Genomic DNA, 19,790 nt, shown 5'->3' on the forward strand with positions numbered 1-19,790 from the left:
GTCTGGGGCTAAGACAGACTCAATAAAACTATTTTTGTGCATGTGAATATGCACTTCAACAAACTAAATACTGTATAATCTGACTAAACTGTAGGGTTCTAAAATGTTAACTCTGCTTACCTCTGCATGGGAGGATTGCCAGTGATTTTATGTGTCTGTCTCTTTCTTTGTTGAGTTTTCTCATTGAGAATATAATATTTTGAAATTATATTAAATATTTATGAAATTAAGAAAAAGTTCTTTTAAAAAGATCATCAAAAATATGTACAGAATAAGCCTATATCAGTTATCTATTGGTGTATAACAAACAATGCCAAAACCTAGTGGCCTAAAAAAACAAATTATCTCACATTTTTGTTGGCCCCGTCTTTGGAAGCAGTTTGGTTAAGGGGTCCTTGCTAGGGTCTTTTTTGTTTTGAGACAGAGTCTCACTCTGTCACCCAGGGTGGAGTACAGTGGCACGATCTCGGCTCACTGCAACCTCTGCCTCTGGGTTCAGGTGATTCTCCTGTCTCAGCCTCCCAAGTAGCTGGGACTACAGGCATATGCCACCACACCCAGCTAATTTTTGTATTTTCAATAGAGATGGGTATCACCATGTTGGCCAGGCTAATCTTGAACTCCTGAGCTGACCTGCCCGCCTCAGCCTCTCGAAGTGCTGGGATTACAGGCATAAGCCACCACACCTGGCTATTGCTAAGGTCTTTTATGAGGTTGCAGTTAGGATGCTGGCAGGGGCTGCAGTCATATGAAAACTTGGTTGGGGCTGGAGGATCCCCTTTTAGTATATCTCACTCGCTTGGTATTGGCAAGAGGCTTTACTTCCTCACCATGTGAGCCTCGCTCCATAGGTGGTTTGAATTTCCCCATGACATAGCTGTTGGTTTCTCCTAGAGTGGTCTGAATGAGAACAAGGCAGAATTCACAATGACTTTCATGACTTAGTAACAGAATGTACACACATCACTTCTGTCATATGCTATTCATTAGAAGCAAGTCAGTAAGTCATACCTGCACTCAAAGGAAAGGGAATTAAGCTCCACTTCTTGAAGAGAGGATGTCAGAGAATTTGTGGATATATTTTAAGACCACCACGGAGCCTATCATCTACAAAAAGAAAAAAAGAACAACACATACATACAGAGACACATATAATATTAGGCTGGTGCAAAATACTAGGTTTTGTCATTACTGTAATGGCAAAAACTGCAATTATTTTGTACCAACCTGATATATTGAAAAAAATCTTTAAAGTAGATTTTAAAGATTTAATCACTTTAAATCTTTAAAGTGATTACTCGGAGTGGAAATAACTGAACATTTAAAATTTATCCTTTTCATTTTATTTCTACTTTTTAAAGAACAAAGATTTTTCTTTTGTAACTAAACAGAAAGGAAAGGTTTTGACAGAGATTTGTGGTCAATGTAGTGGTGAAAATAATTGTATTAATCAATAGATCAACTTGGTCAGATTCGATATCTTTAGAATATTTATTTTTTCTGATTCATGAATAAGGTGTATCTCTCAATTTATTTAGGCCTTCTGTAATGTACCCTGATTGTTATCTTTTTTTTGAAGAGACTGTGTACATTTTTCTCTTTGGTTGGATTTATTTCTTAGTATTAGATATTCTCTGACACTATTATATACTTTTTAATTACAATATCTAGTTGTTTGCTGTTGCTGTAGAGAAATTAATATATTTTTAGTCTAATCTTATGCTAATAAGCTCTCTATATTCTCTATTTCTAATTTTTTTCTCTTAGATTATTTTGGATTTTTCTATACAAACAATTTTATCATGTAAAAATGATGACAGTTTTAATTTTAGCTTTCCAATTCTCATACCTCTGATTTCTCTTTTATTTCTTACTCCTTTAGACTAGGAACTCCAACATCAAGTTAAATAAAAGTCACAAACATTGATTTTTTTCACTTCTGATTAAATAGGAATGCTTCCAAAATTTCCTTGTAATGAAAATATTTTCCTATAGTTTATCACTATCAGGAAGTTGTATTATATTTTTGATTTACAAAGTTTTTTTAAATCAATAATTCAACATTATCAAGTGTTTTTACTGAATATAGTGAAATAATAACATGGTTTTTTCTTACCTGTTAATGTTGGAAATTATATTTATGAACTTTTTTGTTAATTAAGCCATCCTTTCATAGTTGCGCTATATTCAACTTTTTTATGATATTGTTAACTTTTTGTGAACAGATAGGTTCAACTTGCTAATAGTTTGCTGGGAATTTCTGCATCTATTTTTTTGAGTAAAATAGGGTTATAATTTTTGCTTCTCAATGCACTTGTATCAGGATTAAGATTACTAATATTAAAACTGTAACTTCACAGAATTAGAAAAAAATTTAAAAGAGAGAAGCTGGGAAAAGATACGTATAAAACATATAAATGACACAGGGTTGCCACCCCAAATATATAAATTATGCTTACAAATCAATAGAAAAAATTTACAACCAAAACCAAAAAAAAAAAAAGAAATTCACAAAAAGAACAATGGAAATATTTAACTAGTATGTAAAATATCTTCCATCTCAATGTAAATTAGGATAATACAAATTTATACAATAATTATACACCACTTAAAAATCCAGCAGAATAATGAAACTTAAAAAATAGATTAAGTAAATCCTGGTGTTGCAGACAATGTAGAAAAACAAGAATTTCAACTCTGTTGGTAGAAGTGAAATTCATGTTATCAATTTGCAAAGCAATTTAAAAATATTTAATGAAGGCCAGGCACAGTGGCTCACACCTGTAATCTCAACACTTTGGGAGGCTGAGGAGGGTGGATCACCTGAGATCAGGAGTTCAAGACCAGCCTGGCTAACATGGTGAAACCCCATCTCTACTAAAAATACAAAAACTTAGCCGAGCGTGGTGTGGGCACCTATATTCCCAGCTACTCCTGAGGCTGAAGCAAGATAATCACTTGAACCTGGGAGACGGAGGTTGCAGTGACCAGAAGTCACACCATTGCTCTCCAGCCTGGGCAACAAAACTGAAACTCCGTCTGAAAAAGAAAAAAAAAACTAACGAAGATGAAAGTGCGCATGACCTACTATATAACACTTCTACATCTAGAGAAACTGTCACTTTTATGCTCCGTAAGAGTGCAAAATGAGAAGCAACCTTACTATCTTTCAGTAGGGGGAAGGCTGACTTAACTGTTAGATATAATGAAAAAAAAAAAGCGTATCTGCATATATCTACATCATACATGCTGAAAATAAAAATGCCAGTGGAAAAATAACATGTACAATATGGTACCATCTTCGTAAATGTTGAAAACACAAAAGCCAATGTTATATATTGTTTATGGCTATAAATGAACAGATTAAAATACAAAGCATGAATAGCAAAGATAACACTAACTTGATGAACCGATGACTCCAGGGCTGAAGGTCTAGGGAAAGGAATGGAGAAGGTCAAGGGGGTTCCTATTGTGACATTATGTTTACTTTTACAATTTGAAGAAAATATGACAGCATGTTAACATTTGTTAATTTGATGGCAGAGTGTATATAAAGTTTATAAATCTTTCGTTTTCCCACGGTTTTAATTTTTTTTCATAATTATAAGTAAATATGTATGAAACAGAACCTCTTTAATTAGGTACAGTTGGCCTCCACATCCCCAGTTCTGCATCCATGCCTTAAACCAATCCCAGATCAAAAATGTAGTTAGGGCTAGGATGGATGTGTCTATACTGAACACATAGGGACTTTTTTTCTTATTTCCTAGACAATACAGGATAACAACTAGTTAAATGGCATTTACATTGTATTAGGTGTTATAAATAATCTAGAGATGATTTAAAGTATGCTGGAGAATGTGCCTGGGTTACATGTAAATACTATGCCGTTTAGTATCAAGGACCTGAGCATTCCCGGATTTTCGTATCTGCAGGGGTCCCAGAACCAATCCCCCGTGGATATCAAGGGAAGGCAGAATTTGGTAAGTATGATGGCATATCACCGCTCTTACTGACCCTGAGACTGTTGTCTTATGCATTCTGTCTCTGATATTGAATACTCTCTGGACTTGTTGCTTCATCTGTAATGTATAGGTGGTCACTGAAGATTCCTTCTAGCTCAGACACTGTAGGTGCCATCCCTTTTCCAAACCCTTGTACTCCTCTTTCCCTCTTCAAGGTTCATTACCTGAATCCATTAACAATCCACCTTCATTTTCTCTATGGCTCCTTTTTCTAAAAAGTTACCAGAAAGCGTTTGACCAAAGCATGCTCAGTAGTCAAGTTTGCTAAAACCCTAGGAAAGTTTTTTGTTTTGCTATTCATTTTCTTATGAGTCTTTCCATTTCCATTTACAATAAAAGTCCCAAATTTTCACCCGTCGTCTCTGCCATTGAAAAGGCGTAGCGAGGAGGAGATGCTAATAGGGAAGATGTCCCACGGGCCCAAGGGTGCTTCTGCGCTCTTACCTGGGTTTCGGACCCAGCAAAGGCGCAGCTAATTTAGGAACGAGCTGCAACGAGGCGGTCATAACTCTGTGCAATCTAGGCAGGGCAGCGTGGGTGGAACAAGTTGTCCTCTGCAGCTTCGGGGAAGAGTAGCTCTCCCTGTTCTCTGAGGAAGGCGGGGGTGTGGAGGCGGGAGGCGGGGAGACAGGGCAGCCCGGATCAGAAACATCCTGCAGCATCTCCGCATCCGGAGGAAAACTATATTTGGGCGAACTCCGGTGGAAAAGCGCCCCAAGCTGTCACAGCCTAGAGATCTTGGGGCTGCAGCCCTCGCGGCCTGCCGACGGGGCAGAGGGCGCCGGTGGAACTGGCTCCCTGCAGCTCTGCGGCGGCGCGCGGACCTCGGCTGTGTGCGAGGTGGCAGGGGAGACTGGCGGGATGCGAGCCGGAACTCGGCCGCAGCATCTTCTACCTCCTCAGGACAACCGCGCAGCCATGGGCTACCAGAGGCAGGACCCTGTCATCCCACCGCAGGTAAAACTAGCGACTGGGCGTTCTGAAGCCAGTTTTCCGGAAATTTCATTCACCTTGCAACAGGTCAGGTCACCTACCTTCACCAGGGCTCTTGGTTTAGCACCGCGAAAAGTTCTCTGGGAGAAAAAGTTTTGCCTTAATCTGACTTTGTTTTTTTTTTTTTCCTTAGCAGGCAATTTAATTTCACACAATCACATCACCAAATTCCTAACAGATCCTGTACTTAGCAGCTGGGGCAGCTGTAATCTGGAAATTTTAGGATGGAGTTAGCTTACCAAGCTCTGTTGAATTACTAGCCATTATTGTTATTCTTTATTACTGTTATCCTGGCATTATTTTATTTTCATTAGTGACATTACTTATTATTACTAGAAATATCGTGCTAGTATCCTGCATTACATATTTGTTACTTTTCTAATTTTCTGAGCTAGTATTTACTTATAATTGCTATTTTATCTATTAAAATAGAGAGATCTAGATGACAGAGAAACCCTTGTTTCTGAACATGAGTATAAAGAGAAAACCTGTCAGTCTGCTGCTCTTTTTAATGTTGTCAACTCGATTATAGGATCTGGTATAATAGGTAAGTGTATTTTGTTTTGGTTTAAATTTTAAGTGAAAGGGCAAAATTTAAGACTCGCTATGCTGCTAGTGTTCATTAATTATTTTTAAAGAAAAAAAGACTTAAATAAGAAAATTGGTAATTTTCTTCCATAAAAGCCTTCCTTTTTTTCTAGTGTAACTGTATGTGTGCGTGTCTTTTATGCTGAAGATGGGGCTGTAATTCACACTGCTTCCACAGTTAAGAGCATCTTCCACATGTAGTAGATTAAGGTGAAACTGCATATGGGCGGTGGTGAATCTTTTTTCTGTAGGCTGTGTGGTTGATGGTTAATGTTACCTAATGTATTTTTTTCCACTTACTGAAAGGTCCATCATTATTTGAGTCATCTTTCTTTAACCTTATACAAGTATAAAACTTCCAGATATTTGTAAATGTTAGAGGTGAAAAGTTTAATATGAAAACATACCAATCTTACGAAAAATTAAATTCATACATTCTTTACCTGTCTATACAATGTTAAATTTTAAAGTACAAAATTATTACAATATATTAATTTTAAATATCATTTAGTCAACAATGCAAATTTGTTCATTGAAAATGCATATAATTTTCCTAGCAAAGGAGCCATAAAATCAGAATTAAAAGAAATAAATAGCTCAGGTTTTCCCATTGTATTAGAAGCAAGGGAAATTGTCTGAAAAAAGTTAAAAGTGTATTGCATTATAGTAATAAAAGCAGCTATATTTTCAGTGGTTATTATTCTTTTTGGTACCTGAAAACATTCTATCTCAGAAAAGACAAGAAGAAAACAAAATCCTGCAAAATGCAATACTTTTTTGAGAATACAAGGTTTTATAAAGTTGTGACATTTTTGTCTCTGTCATCATCTTCTGAAAATTAAACATTTATCTGGATTGAGCTACTTTTCTTACTCTTGAGTTACTTTTACTTTTCACAAGTTAATATGGTTCCTGATTTTACATTTTTCTATGGATAGTCTTTTTTTTTTTTCTCCAAATGATACATAAAATGGCATTACCCGAGATAAAGTAGAAGGAAACAGGGACAAAGGCTTGTTTACAATTCTACCTCCATGTGCAATGAAGGTATGGGCAGCTGTACTTAGAAGAATTCTAGAGCTAATTCCTGATGTGAACATGCTAAGCTAAGCCATGTCAGAAATGCTAAACAGTACCACTGAATCCTGCTCAGCGGCTTGTTTTCTTTTCTTTAAGGGAAAACTTTTCAGAGAATAAAAATCTTGGCTGCAAATATTTTAACTGTGTTTGTTTTAGATATTTTATTGTCCATAATCTAAAGTTGCCCATTTTCCCCAAAATTACAAGAAATAATTAAACGTACCCTTGTCAGCATTATAAAAAAGACTTTTGCCTTCTCATTTTTCTCTCATTTTTTTCCTACATAGTAGCCCCATTTTGACTCCAGAGTCTGTCTGTCTTAATATTCCATAACCCTTCTGTGCTCCTTATTATCCACTCTGCTTTCTTGGCTAGCAGGTAGGAAAGGATTTGAGGTAATGATTTTCCACATATTTCAGGGCTGTGTCACTCTTACCCTGAAGTAAACGTTATTTGTGTGAACTGGCATTTGTTTTTCATTTGCTGCTTTCTAATTCTTATCCCATCACCTCATAAACTTGTTCTCCTGACTTGTCCCTAAGCTAATAACATTTTATTCTGAAATAAGTATTAATGCCTAACATTTAATGTTAATACTGTCCTATGTGCAACTTACAAGTATGTCATATAAGTTTATAAATTGACTTTACCTATTATATGCAGAAATTGAAGGGGGGAGTTTCTGTATTTTTAGCTTTCTTGTTAATGTGAGGGGTGGGGCATTTTATGTTTTTTCAGGATTGCCTTATTCAATGAAGCAAGCTGGGTTTCCTTTGGGAATATTGCTTTTATTCTGGGTTTCATATGTTACAGGTAAAATACTATATAATTTCTTATATCTGCAACTTCAATTGTGCAATAACTACACACACACACACACATGCTGCCACTGAATTTCCTAGTTAATTAGGAAGTGCATCAAAGAATCCTAAAGAATTTAAGCATTTATGCCTGAGGAGATTTACTTTTCCTACTAATCCTTTAAACAGATTAGAAAAAGTAGAAGAGCATTATATGTTACCAAGCCTAAATCCTTTTCATGTGCCTTTTTCACTTTATGCAGAAAGTAGTAGATGGGGAAGTCATTTTAAAGCTTCATTAAGGCTAAGAGAGGACTGTGCTCTGAAAGTGCAGACAGCAGGACTTCGTGGGCAGGTGCATGTGATGAACAACCTTATTCAGCTGTTGCTTGTAGAGGTAGAACTGAAGTTCTGGTGATCAACCAGCAGGGCTCATCAAGCCTCTCCACCTGGCTTATGCCTGCCCACACTCGCTGCCCGCTACTATCTTTAAATGCAGCAATAAGTTGCTTCTATATCACATCTTCTGTTCTGCTTCCGCTTCTTCATGTAAATAGTTCATTCACACCCACCTTTTGTCACTCTCCCATTTAAATGCAGGGTTTACAACTCATAATCATCTCCTCTTTTTGTTGTCCTTGTCCCCGCCCTGTCATCCCACCATCTCACCTTATGACAAACACAGTGTCTTTCCTCTGTCTTGGGATCACTGTGAAAGAGGTGACAATGATCGAAAACAAGCACCACTCACAGGAGTTGCTGCTGTGGTGGATTAGATGCCCTTTTACCAGCTAGTGAGTGTTGCCCTGAGCCTCAAGGGGGTCTCCTTGCCTCCATGAGGGACCAATGTGCGGTACGGTTGGAGCTCCAGTGCTCCACCACCGCAGTACTTGCTGAGCTCTTTCCCCTGCCCTGTCCTCTAATTCCCCTTCTTCTGGAGTACTTCATCCACAGACCCCTTGCCCGGGAATGTCTGTCTCAGCTCTGCTTCTAGAGATCCTGCCAAGATGCCATCCCTCGTAAAACCTCAGGCTTCCAAGACCTGCCCAACACTCAGCTATTTTTTCTCAGGCTGACAAAGAGACAGTAAAGCATGAAATGGTTTTCAACTTCAAAGCTAGACAGGCATTGAACTCCCTGCCTTCTTCCTACCCCCCACCCTCAAGACCTAAACTGCTTCTAGTTATTACAGCTCTTTATTTATAACGTAAGCACCTATAATTCTGTGCTTATTAAGAGTTGCTGGTGTTTAAAAATTGCAGTCTACTTATTGGGGCATTTATTACACTAAAAAAAAAAAATCTGATTCAAGGATTTGTCCCTGTCATTCTTAAATTTCCTGTTTCCCATCAGCACTGACAAATAATCAATTTCCACCATAATCACCATCGTTTATTTAAATGCATTGTAAACATTTACACACATTGTAAACAGGTAGGCAGAAAAAATTTAAAAATATGCGTCATCCACGAGTTCAGGACTTGAAAAGAATGAACAGTATGCTAAAGCCAATCATATTATACATGAATAAATCATAATGTGAATAACTTTTTCAACTAATGCCATATATAAACCTATAACAATAACTGTGAGAAGTCCTTTGCAAATTCACATGTTGCAAATTTACTTATTAATGAAAATTACCAACTCATAAATTTACTTGCATGATCCAAATTCTTAAATAACTGATAAAGGATGACCACACAAAATTGAAAAAAATATATAGGCTGATTCATTTTTTTTTCTTAATTAGGCTTTTAAGAGCAAAATCTACATGTAGGGTATAATGTTGAATTTTTCTTTAGATTGGAGCTATAATTAATCAGTGGTTTGCCTCTAGAATTATTATTTTGCCTTTTAAGGCCACTAATGAGGTATGTTCAGTAAAACAAGTTTTTCTAAGTTCTGTTTTCATGTTTGTGAAATGCTGGGGAACAAAAAGAATTATGAAAATTTACAACAAATAATTCTAGTTTGCTTTAAGATTTTCAAATTTGTTGATTAATGTAAAATAATTTTTATTGTCTGAGCATACAAAATGATTTAAAAGAAAATTCCTCTGTTAAGTAACATAGATTAATTCATGAAGTTTTTAAAAAGTTGCATATAATATATTTAAAGGGAGATCAAAATATTATAGTAATTAATACTTAAGATATCTAAGACTGTTAAGGGAATGTATTTGTAGCCTGTATTTTATAAGCAGATGAAAGCATTTACATTTATTATTGACTAAATTCTTAACACATTCTTACCTTTAAGTGATCATTTTGAACTTTTATTAAATGCTCAGCGTTCTCATCCCAACCATACCCTTCTTCAACAAGCCTTCATACCATCTTTGAAATTGGCTGCCTCCTCTCTGTGACATAAGTATATAAATTGTATATAGATTACATAAGAATCAATGAGAATCAAGGAGGAGAATCAATGCCAACTCTGTTGCCAGTAACTTCAGACCTTGGCTAAGCCATTGTAACCAACTGAAGTCTCAATTTTCTCCTCCAAAAAAGTAAAACGTGAACATCTACCTCAAAAAGATTTCACATTATGGCTGCATTATTCTCAGCATCTAGCTCACTGATTCTCCTTCTTGGCCAGTGAGCTGCTGCTCAGTTTTCCTGCCTCCAGCATCTGTCTACTTTCTGATCAGTCCTCCATACTGCTGCAGATTATTTTTATAAAACCTCAGGCTGAACTCTGTAAACTCCCCTAATCAAAACATTCTGAGACTCTGTAAGGACAACAACAACAACAACAAAATATTACATGTAAATTCCTTCATAGTTTGGCCATAGTCTGCATTTTTAGTCTCATTCCAATTATTCTAACTGCCCTCTCACTCTGTGACCAACAGTCACATGCAGACATTCTCAGCCATTCCAGAGAATTCTGTTACCCAGGGAGAGAATAAGCTTTCACACCATCTTCCCATTGATAGTCCTCCTGCCTGACATTCCTTTTCTTCTCTACCTGGTGAAACCTTGTTTTTCCTTCAAGGCATTATTCAACTTTTTTGTGAAGCAGTTTCTAATTTTAAGCAAAGGAAGTAGAATTTATTGATATGTCCTTTGTGTTTGCAGGATATTTTAAAATCTATTAATACTTCTTAGGGCTGGGCACGGTGGCTCACCCCTTTAATCCCAGCACTTTGAGAGGCCGAGGCACGTGGAACACTTGAGTTCAGAAATTCGAGACCAGCCTGGCCAATATGGTGAAACCCCGTCTCTACTAAAAATACAAAAATTAACTGGGCGTGGTGGCTCACATCTGTAGTCTCAGCTACTCAGGAAGCTGAGGCGGCTGAGGCAGGAGAATCGCTTGAACCCGGGAGGCAGAGGTTGCAGTGAGCTGAGATTGCGCCACTGCACTCCAGCCTGGGCCACAGAGTGAGACTCAGTCTCAACAATAAATAAATAAATAAATAAATAAATTAATTAATTAATTAATTAAATTATATAAATAAAAATGTATTTATTAGGTCATTTATCACATTAAATTGGAATCCGATGGGTAGACATCTAGCAATCCTACTATATTGATCATTGATTCATTCAACAAATATATACTGATCACCGGTGTGCCAGATATAGCAATGAGAAACATTATCCCTGCCTTTTTGAAGCTCACAATATAGTCAAGCAGAAAAAAAAACAAAACAAAACATAATTATAGTACTTCATAAAAAATACTATAATAAAAATATGTACGTGACAGAGACTGGCATTTAACCTAGCCTCAAAAGAGCAAGAATGTTCTAGGGAGGAGGAGACACTTCCTCTGCGTATTTATAATAATAATAAAAAAAAAAAAGTGAGTTAGCAGAGAAAATGGAAGCAGATGGAAAAGTGGGAATGCAAAATGCAACTGAACAAATGATTTAGTCTGGCCAAAGTGCAGGGTTGGTGTTTGCAAATGGAGAGAGGGGAAGTTGGAGAGATTTGCAAAGGCAGATGGAAAGCCTTTCATGTAATGATAAGCATTACCACTTCCTGAGCTAGATGCTGAGCACAATGCAGCCATAATGTGATATCTTTCTGAGGTAAGTGTTCACGTTTTATATAATGTGAAATCTTTCTGAGGTAGGTGTTCATGTTTTACTTTGTTGGAGGAGAAAATTGAGACTTCGATACGTTAAAATGACTTAGCCAAGGTCTGAAGTTACTGGCAACAGAGTTGAGATTTTAATTAAGTGCATGGATTCTGAGGCCAGACTACTAGGGCCTAAGTCCTGATTCTTCTTTTACTACTTCTGTAGAGATCAATTTACTTAACCTTCATGCCTCACTTTTCTCATCTGTTAAATGGTCATGATAGTAGCACCTACCTCTGGTTGTTGTGAAGATTTATTAGTATTTGTAAAGTATTTGGAAAAAGACCTACCAAACAGAAAAGCATTGTGTAAGCATTTGCTAGTAGTTTATGGTTGTTATCATTATTATCTGACTCCAAATACAATAACTTTTCCCACCGTCACATGCAGCTTGTCAAAAATAAGCAGAAATAGCGTAAGTTCCCACTCAGCTTCTAGAAGACAGTAGGCATTGTGGTGGATATTTAAACACCATAATCCTCACACCACTCTTCAAGGGTACCATATTGCCTTACTTTACAGATGAACTCAAATCTTTCATCCGAGGTCACACAGCTATAAATAATTTTTATCCAAAGGCATTAATGGGTCTCCCTGAAATATTTTAAGCAGAAGACATAATTAGTTTTATAGTAATCTATGGCCAGATCCACCTGGTGGAGGGAGAATGCTCAGAATGTCTTGGTAGGGAGGAGAAATCAAAGGTATCTTGGTTGGGGGCCAGATTGGTGGGTAAAAGAACTATTAGTGGGTTATTTCAGTACTCCAGACAAGAAATTATGAAGTCCAAAGCGCTACCATAAGGCAAGTCAAGATTACAGATTAGGGGCTACATTTGAATATTTCTGATGCAATCGTTAATAGACTTAGTAACCACAGGAATATAGAACGTAATAAAATAAGTTAATGATTAATAAGATAAGTCTGGGGAAATTCTCAAGTTTCTGTTGATACTAATTACAGATTGGAGAAATATGGATAGAGAATCAAATTCCAGAACCAATAACCAAATTAGAATTTATATATTTTAAAAGTAAGATGTCTATGAGATCTTCAAGGCAAAATATTTATTAGGCAGCTAGCTGTAGAAGTCTGAAGTTTTGAAGGGGGGCTGACCTGGAAACACAAATTTAGAGGTTATTAACATCTGAATGAAAATTGCAACCACAGCATAAGTGAGATCACACTAGTACATCTTGAAGGGTGAGAAAAAAGGCCGGGCGCAGTGACTTACACCTGTAATCCTAGCACTTTGGGAGGCCTGGGCGAGTGGATTACCTGAGGTCAGGAGTTTGAGACCAGCCTGGCCAACGTGGCAAAACTCCGTCTCTGCTAAAAATACAAAAATTAGCCAGGCATGGTGGTGGGCACCTGCAATCCCAGCTGGTCAGGAGGCTGAGGCAGGAGAATTGTTTGAACCCGGGAGGCGGAGGTTGCAGTGAGCCAGGATGGCGCCACTGCACTTCAGTCTGGGTAACAGAGCAAGACTCCATCTCAGAAAAATAAAAAAGTGAGAAAAAAAAAAGTCCAAGAATCCAGGGCTTGAGCAGAGTGAAAGAAACTGGTGAAAAATTGAGTCTAAATGACCAAAAAAGTAGGAAGAAAACCACAAGAAAGAGATGTCAGAGGCCAAAGGAGAATGGTTGAGAAAATAAGGAATGATCAACAACAACAAAAAACAGTGTTCCGAAAGAGCAAATAAGAGTGAGGTCTAGGAGGTATCAATTGGATTTATCAACTTGGAGATCACTGATGCTCTTGTTGAAAGAAGTTTCACTGACCTGGGAGGGAATCAAGGGGAAATCATATTATAATGACTTGCATTTTTATGCATTTCCATATTACTTAATGGATAAAAATGAGAAAGAGAAAAAAGAGAACAAGTATCTCACATTGTGTGTAGCTGTGTACCAAATACAACTGCAGTGTCTTTCTGTAAAAAACATTGAGTTAAATGAATACAGTGAGGGAGACTGTCTTTTCATTATATAATTTCTGTATATATCTATCTTTAACTTCAATTGAAGTTTCTTAAAATGTAAATTTTTTTTTTTTTTTTTTTTTTTTTTGAGACAGAGTCTCACTCTGTTGCCAGGCTGGAGTGAAGTGGCAGGATCTCAGCTCACTGCAGCTTTTGCCTCCTGGATTCGAGCGATTCTCCTGCCTCAGCCTCCCAAGTAGCTGGGACTACAAGTGTGCGCCACCACACCTGCCTAATTTTTGTATTTTTAGTAGAGACGGGGTTTCACCATGTTGGCTAGGATGGCCTTGATCTCCTGACCTCGAGATCCACCCCTTGGCCTCCCAAAGTGCTGGGATTACAGGTGTGAGCCACTGTGCCAGCCACAAATGTAAATTTCAACAGCAAAATTTCATAGAGTGTCTCTTTCTTAACCATAATAACTATAAAATAAAGTTACTAATTTTATTATATCATAAAACAAATGCTCTGACTCTCCTAAATGTATTATTTTCTTAATGCTACCACACCTTTAATTCTCAGTCTTCACACATTGAATACCTATGAAATATTTGATTACCTACATACCTAAATTGAGCCTCAACCTGATGATATTTGCTGCACTGGTTACATCAGGAAAGTAAAATGGAACACTGGCAGTTAGACTTGAGTCTGTTTTCTTTTCTGCCCTATTCTTTGCATGGGTATGTTAAGTATATATTTGCATCTTGATTGAAAAATATGTAACTGGAAACATTACTGTTTCATAAAAGGTAATGTTTTATGAAAAGAAAGCCTGGCTCTGCTAGTACTGTAACATTAAATTAAATGCTTCTTTAAAATTTCCCTTTTTCTCAATGGTAATTAAGTTAAAGCATGAAAAATATTTGTATTATGTGTAATCTGACATTTATTTAATTGATATTCTTGCCATAGACTTTTCCCTCGTTTTATTGATAAAAGGAGGGGCCCTCTCCGGAACAGACACCTACCAGTCTTTGGTCAATAAAACCTTCGGCTTTCCAGGGTATATCCTTCTCTCTGTTCTTCAGTTTTTGTATCCTTTTATAGGTAAGTTGATTGTGAAGATAAATATTGCAATTATGTGCATAAGCATATGGTCATTTCTGAATAAAATACTTTTAATAGTCTTTAAAGAATATCATTATAGCAGTTGAAATCTTTTCCAAATTAAATATTTACTTCTTTAACCATTTTCTTCCTTACTTTCTGGTCCTTTTGATTTATTTTCTATTTCTTTTAAATAAAATGAGGGTTATTTTCACTGAGTTAATGTTTGGGCTTTCTGTACTTGGTAAAAAATTGAATGATCTAGAACAAAGAGCGAATAAGAGAAATAACACATTTCTTATAAGGCTTAATACTTAAAAAAAAATGCTAAGGATTTGTGGAAGCCATGTACTAGGCCAATGTGCTATTTAAAGTTTATACCATAATGGTGAGAATGTCACCTAACACTTCTTAAAAAATGAAATGTTAATATTCGCCAATGGCCAAATTGACTTCATTTTTAAAAATCAGTACTATGGAAGGTATTGTTCAAACCACTAGTTCCATATGTCTCCACAGAAAGCTAAGAATATATTTCCCAAAAAAGTCTTTTTCAATGGAGGGGATATTTTAGTGCCTTCAAAGTTTTCTATTATTATTCCTCACTTTAGGCAGTACATGTGTTCCTGAAAAGAGGTTTGGAAACTGAACTTTAACAACAAAATAAATTGCGTTTTTAATAACTAGCAGAACTTGCTACCTAAAGGTATTCTGAGATGAATCAACCTGTAAAGAGAAAATCCTTTTTTAATACAAATTGATACTCTGCCATAGATCTGTTGTCCAGTTATCTTTAAAGTTGTCCAAATGGGTAATCATAATATACATTTGAAAGGAGTAGGGTAATGCCAATGTTTGGGAAGTAATAAGTGATTGCTTTCAAAATATTTAGGATGAAATATGTGATGGCTTATTGATGACTCTTATTTTAATTATGTTTTTAGCGATGATAAGTTACAATATAATAGCTGGAGATACTTTGAGCAAAGTTTTTCAAAGAATCCCAGGAGGTAAGTCAAAATAAAAATTGTGAGGATTTAAATATATTTATTTATATAGTTATTTATAGTTAACATGGTTCATAATAATTTATAAATAAAAAATTTGAAAGTGAAATTATTGGATTACTTCAGGTATCTCACAATTTCCGTGATCCATTTTGATTTTAAAGTTCTGATCTGCTTTTATACATAATTTAGTTCTTATTTAGCTGTTTGAAAAAATGTTTTTACTATTTATATACTTAGAATACTTTATCTTTTAAATTTTTTATGCTTCATATCACCAGCTCTCTGGGCTAATATTTTTTCATGTACTATTTAAACTATGTGATTTCTTAAATAAGCAAGCAGACTATTTTACCCATTATTTGTATTAAGGTATAATTTAATAGAGTAAAATTAACCCTTTAAAATCTATATTCTGTGGCCAGGCATGGTGGCTCACGCCTATAATCCCAGCACTCTGGGAGGCAGAAGAGGGTGGATTGCTTGAGCTCAGGAGTTCAAGACCTGCCTGGGCAACATAGTGAAACCTCATCTGTACAAAAAGTACAAACATTAGCAGGACATGGTACCTGCACCTGTGGTTCCAGCTACTTCGGAGGCTGAGGTGGGAGGATCACTTGAGCCCAGGAGGTGGAGGCTGCAGAGAGCTGTGATCATGCCAATGCCCTGCAGGTTGGGCAACAGAGTGAGACCCTGTCTCAAACAAACAAACAAACAAACAAAACCAAAAACTTATGTTCTGTGAGTTTTGACAAAGGCATATAGTCACATAACCACGTCTGCAATCAAAATACAGAACAACAAGCCAGGCACAGTAGCGTGCATCTGTAGTCCCAGCTACTCCAGACACTGAAGCAGAAGGATTGCTTGAGCCCAGGAGTGTGAGCCACATACAGAGTCTGTCTCTAAAAATAATAAAAATAATGCAGAACAATTCCATCACTCCCTCCAGTTTCCCCCATTTCTCTTTGTTGTCAAAGCCTAATCTCCAGCTCCCCCTGCCAACCTCCTGATGAGATTTCTCTCCCTATAGTTTTGCTTTCTTCAGAATGCCAGGTAAACGACATCATACCATATGTAGCTTTTTTGAGTCTGGCTTCTTTTATTTAGAAAGATGTATTTGAGATTCAGCTGTGTCTTTAGATATATCAGTAGTTTGCTCTTTTTAACAAATTATTTCTGAGAAGCATTTCATTTTATGGATGTACAATAGTATATCTATCACCCAGTTGAGGGACATTTGTGTTGTTTCCAGTTTAGGGTAATTGCAAAAAAGCCAGTGTGAACATTCTCAAGTAGACCTTTTCAACATATTGCTACAACTCCACTCCCTGTTCAACTTTTCACTATGTCATAGTTTTTAGAATAATTCAGAGATCATGTGTCTTTTTGCTTTGAAGAGCTTCTCATCCAAGCTACATAATCCCTCTTTCATTGTGACACTCTCTCTAGTTGCTATTACAGTTGAGGAGATTGATGCAAAAACACCTTTCCTCTTAGTGCTTGAATCACTCACTTTAGAGACATACAAAACAAAACGAAACAAAATCTAGAGCCAGAAAGTACACCTATTCCTCACACATGGTTTAGTGGAACTTGAGATCATGGAGACATAGCTGTCAAATCACAGACTCACTAATGACCAGCTGTGTGACCTTGAGAAGGTTAGTTGTCCTCTCCGAGTTCCAGTTTCCTCATCTCTAAATTATGAATCAGAATATCATCTGCTTCATAGAATAGTCGTGTGAAGCAAAAGAGGTGAGACAGGTAGTTCCTAGCACACAGTAGACTTACCCAGTACTGTTAGTCATGATTTTTGTTACCCTGAACTGTCTGTAGCTTCTGTGCCAGCCCCCAAACTCCAAAGCATGAATGCATAAGCTGAGGCCACATAAGTGGGTAGAATGCTAAGGGAAAGTGGTCAGAATATAATACAAGACATATGATATAATCTAAATTATGTAAATTTTCTATTTGCATATACAAGTAAGAAAAAATAAGAAAGAAATACTTTTATGTATAAACTGTGGTTATCTTTTAATCATGAGATCCATGGGATTTTTGTGGCGGTTTTTCTGTGTTATTTTTCAAGGTTTTTCTTAAGGGTTTTTCTTTTCTCTGTTTTTTGTTTTTGTTTCTGTTTTTGTTTTTTTTGAGACAGGGTCTCACTATGTCACCCAGGCTAGAGTGCAATGGCATAATTGGCTCACTGTAGTCTTGACCTCCCGGGTTCAGGTGATCCTTCCACCTCAGCCTCCCAAGTAGCTGGGATTACAGGTGCACACCACCATGCCCGGTTTTGTAGAGATGGGGTTTTGCTATGTTGCCCAGGCTTGTCTCGAACTCCTGAGCTCAAACGATCTACCCACCTCACCCTCCCAAAGTGTTGGGATTATAGGCATAAGCCATCTCACCTGACCTCTAAAGTTTTTCAAAAGAGAATTACTAATTTAAAAATATATTTTATTACTGTATTTTCCTATTCAAAAAGTAGCACCGATTTATTGGAAAAATATTAGAAAACACAGACAAGCAAAATGGAGAAAATAGAAAAGACTAATAATCTCTTCCTCTTGGGACAACCAGGTGGTAACCATCCTTTCAACCCCCTCCTGATTTTCCTCTTCCTTCCATCCTTCCTTTTATCTTTTAATGTATACTTTCAGAGTTTTAAGAATACATGTAATTTCAGATATTCGTAAGAATAATATAACATCATACATCTTGTTCTGTAACACGCTTCTTTCTCTTAGTAATATTTTAAGAACATATTCTCATATCAAAACATAAATATATAAATGCTGTAATGCAAGTTCAGTATTCTGTACAGTACCTACTGTACAGTTAGAGTGGCCATAATTAATTTACCTTCCCTTGATAGAAAAATTTTGATTGTTAATTTTTATTGATTTTTAATTATACAAGCAATGTATGTATAACACTCTTCATAAAAACAAAACATTATAGAACAGGCTAATGGTCCCTTGAAGCCCTCTTCCAGGTTATCAATTTTGTAATAATCAAAAATGATTTTTAAAAATGTAGGTCATGTGGCAAGGAACACAACCTTATTCTTACAGCATCTTCACCCTTTTGGGGTGTGACAGTTTATAATGTTCACTCTGTTTGTATATCTTGTGAGGCATAATATTATGCCAGAGTATTTTTAGAAGCAGATACTATAAAATTCTTATCAAAGTTCTACTTTTATTCTGAAATACATCACTAATAAATTGGCAAGTAGGCAATTGCTTATACTTTTCTCTGGTAGCCAAAACCTTAGCTCTTGATATAAGTCAAAGTAACAAGAAATGTTGGCAAAAAAATAGTATGTTTACATGCTTTTAAATTTTTACAAAAATTTTATTTTCAAAAATTTCAATTTTCACCTTTCTTTACTGTTGTTTAAACATTTAAAATGCATACTTGGTTGCATTTTTGATAGGTCCGTTTCGGTAATAGATCTCATCATTAGATCATTAGTGAAAAACATCCTTTATGCAAATGGGATCCTCAGTTATTAGGCTCCTACCTGTTGATCACAGCAGTCTGTGTCAGCGTTTATCTAGCCCTTCACTTTGCCAGTGAAGCAAAAGGTGTAAAGAGTAAATAGAAATAGATACACAAATAATTTGGTTCAAATTATGTTCACAAATTTGTAAATAGTGAGTTCAGGGATTTTGGAATTGATTTTCCTGTTTTGTTTCAATTCTTAATTTTATAATGACTAGTTATGGCTGAGTTCAAGTATTCCATTAATATTAATAATTAAATATTCCATTCCATATATATAATATATATGTACACACATACACGTATATACACATCATATACATATATATACACTATACATATAGAAAATACTAATAATCTATTAACCATATATATAATACATATATGTGGTAAAAACCTATGTCATTTTGAAATTTCTTTCTTGAAACTTTCTTGTAAGTTTATTAGCCATCTAAGAAAATTAGTGTCATTGTTTAGGATAACAGCTTTTATTTTCTTACCACAGTCATTCACTTATTTAAGACTGGATCTCTGTAGACTTTAGACTATGCAGAAATTGATGCACAATGACTTGGTACCACTGAAGACATTGCAACAATATAATGACATGATCTCTGAGTGAAATTTAATATGAGCTCAAAATTTAAACAGTAGTGTCTT

At 36.1% G+C, this 19,790-nt stretch overlaps 1 protein-coding gene across 1 annotated transcript in view; it reads left to right on the forward strand.

Moving 5' to 3' along the window:
• The first annotated feature begins 4,719 nt into the window (after positions 1–4,719).
• Positions 4,720–19,790, forward strand: part of SLC38A11 (solute carrier family 38, member 11) — a 61,619-nt gene continuing 46,548 nt past the window's right edge. Inside the window, exons 1-4 of the mRNA XM_011991012.1 lie at positions 4,720–4,982; positions 7,425–7,499; positions 14,476–14,610; positions 15,555–15,620. Coding sequence (XP_011846402.1) covers positions 7,439–7,499; positions 14,476–14,610; positions 15,555–15,620 — 262 coding nt within the window. The 5' untranslated portion in view covers positions 4,720–4,982; positions 7,425–7,438. The remainder of the gene's footprint in view (positions 4,983–7,424; positions 7,500–14,475; positions 14,611–15,554; positions 15,621–19,790) is intronic.

Source organism: Mandrillus leucophaeus, unplaced genomic scaffold (genome assembly GCF_000951045.1).
Source record: "Mandrillus leucophaeus isolate KB7577 unplaced genomic scaffold, Mleu.le_1.0 Scaffold389, whole genome shotgun sequence".
Classification (NCBI taxonomy): Eukaryota; Metazoa; Chordata; class Mammalia; order Primates; family Cercopithecidae; genus Mandrillus; species Mandrillus leucophaeus.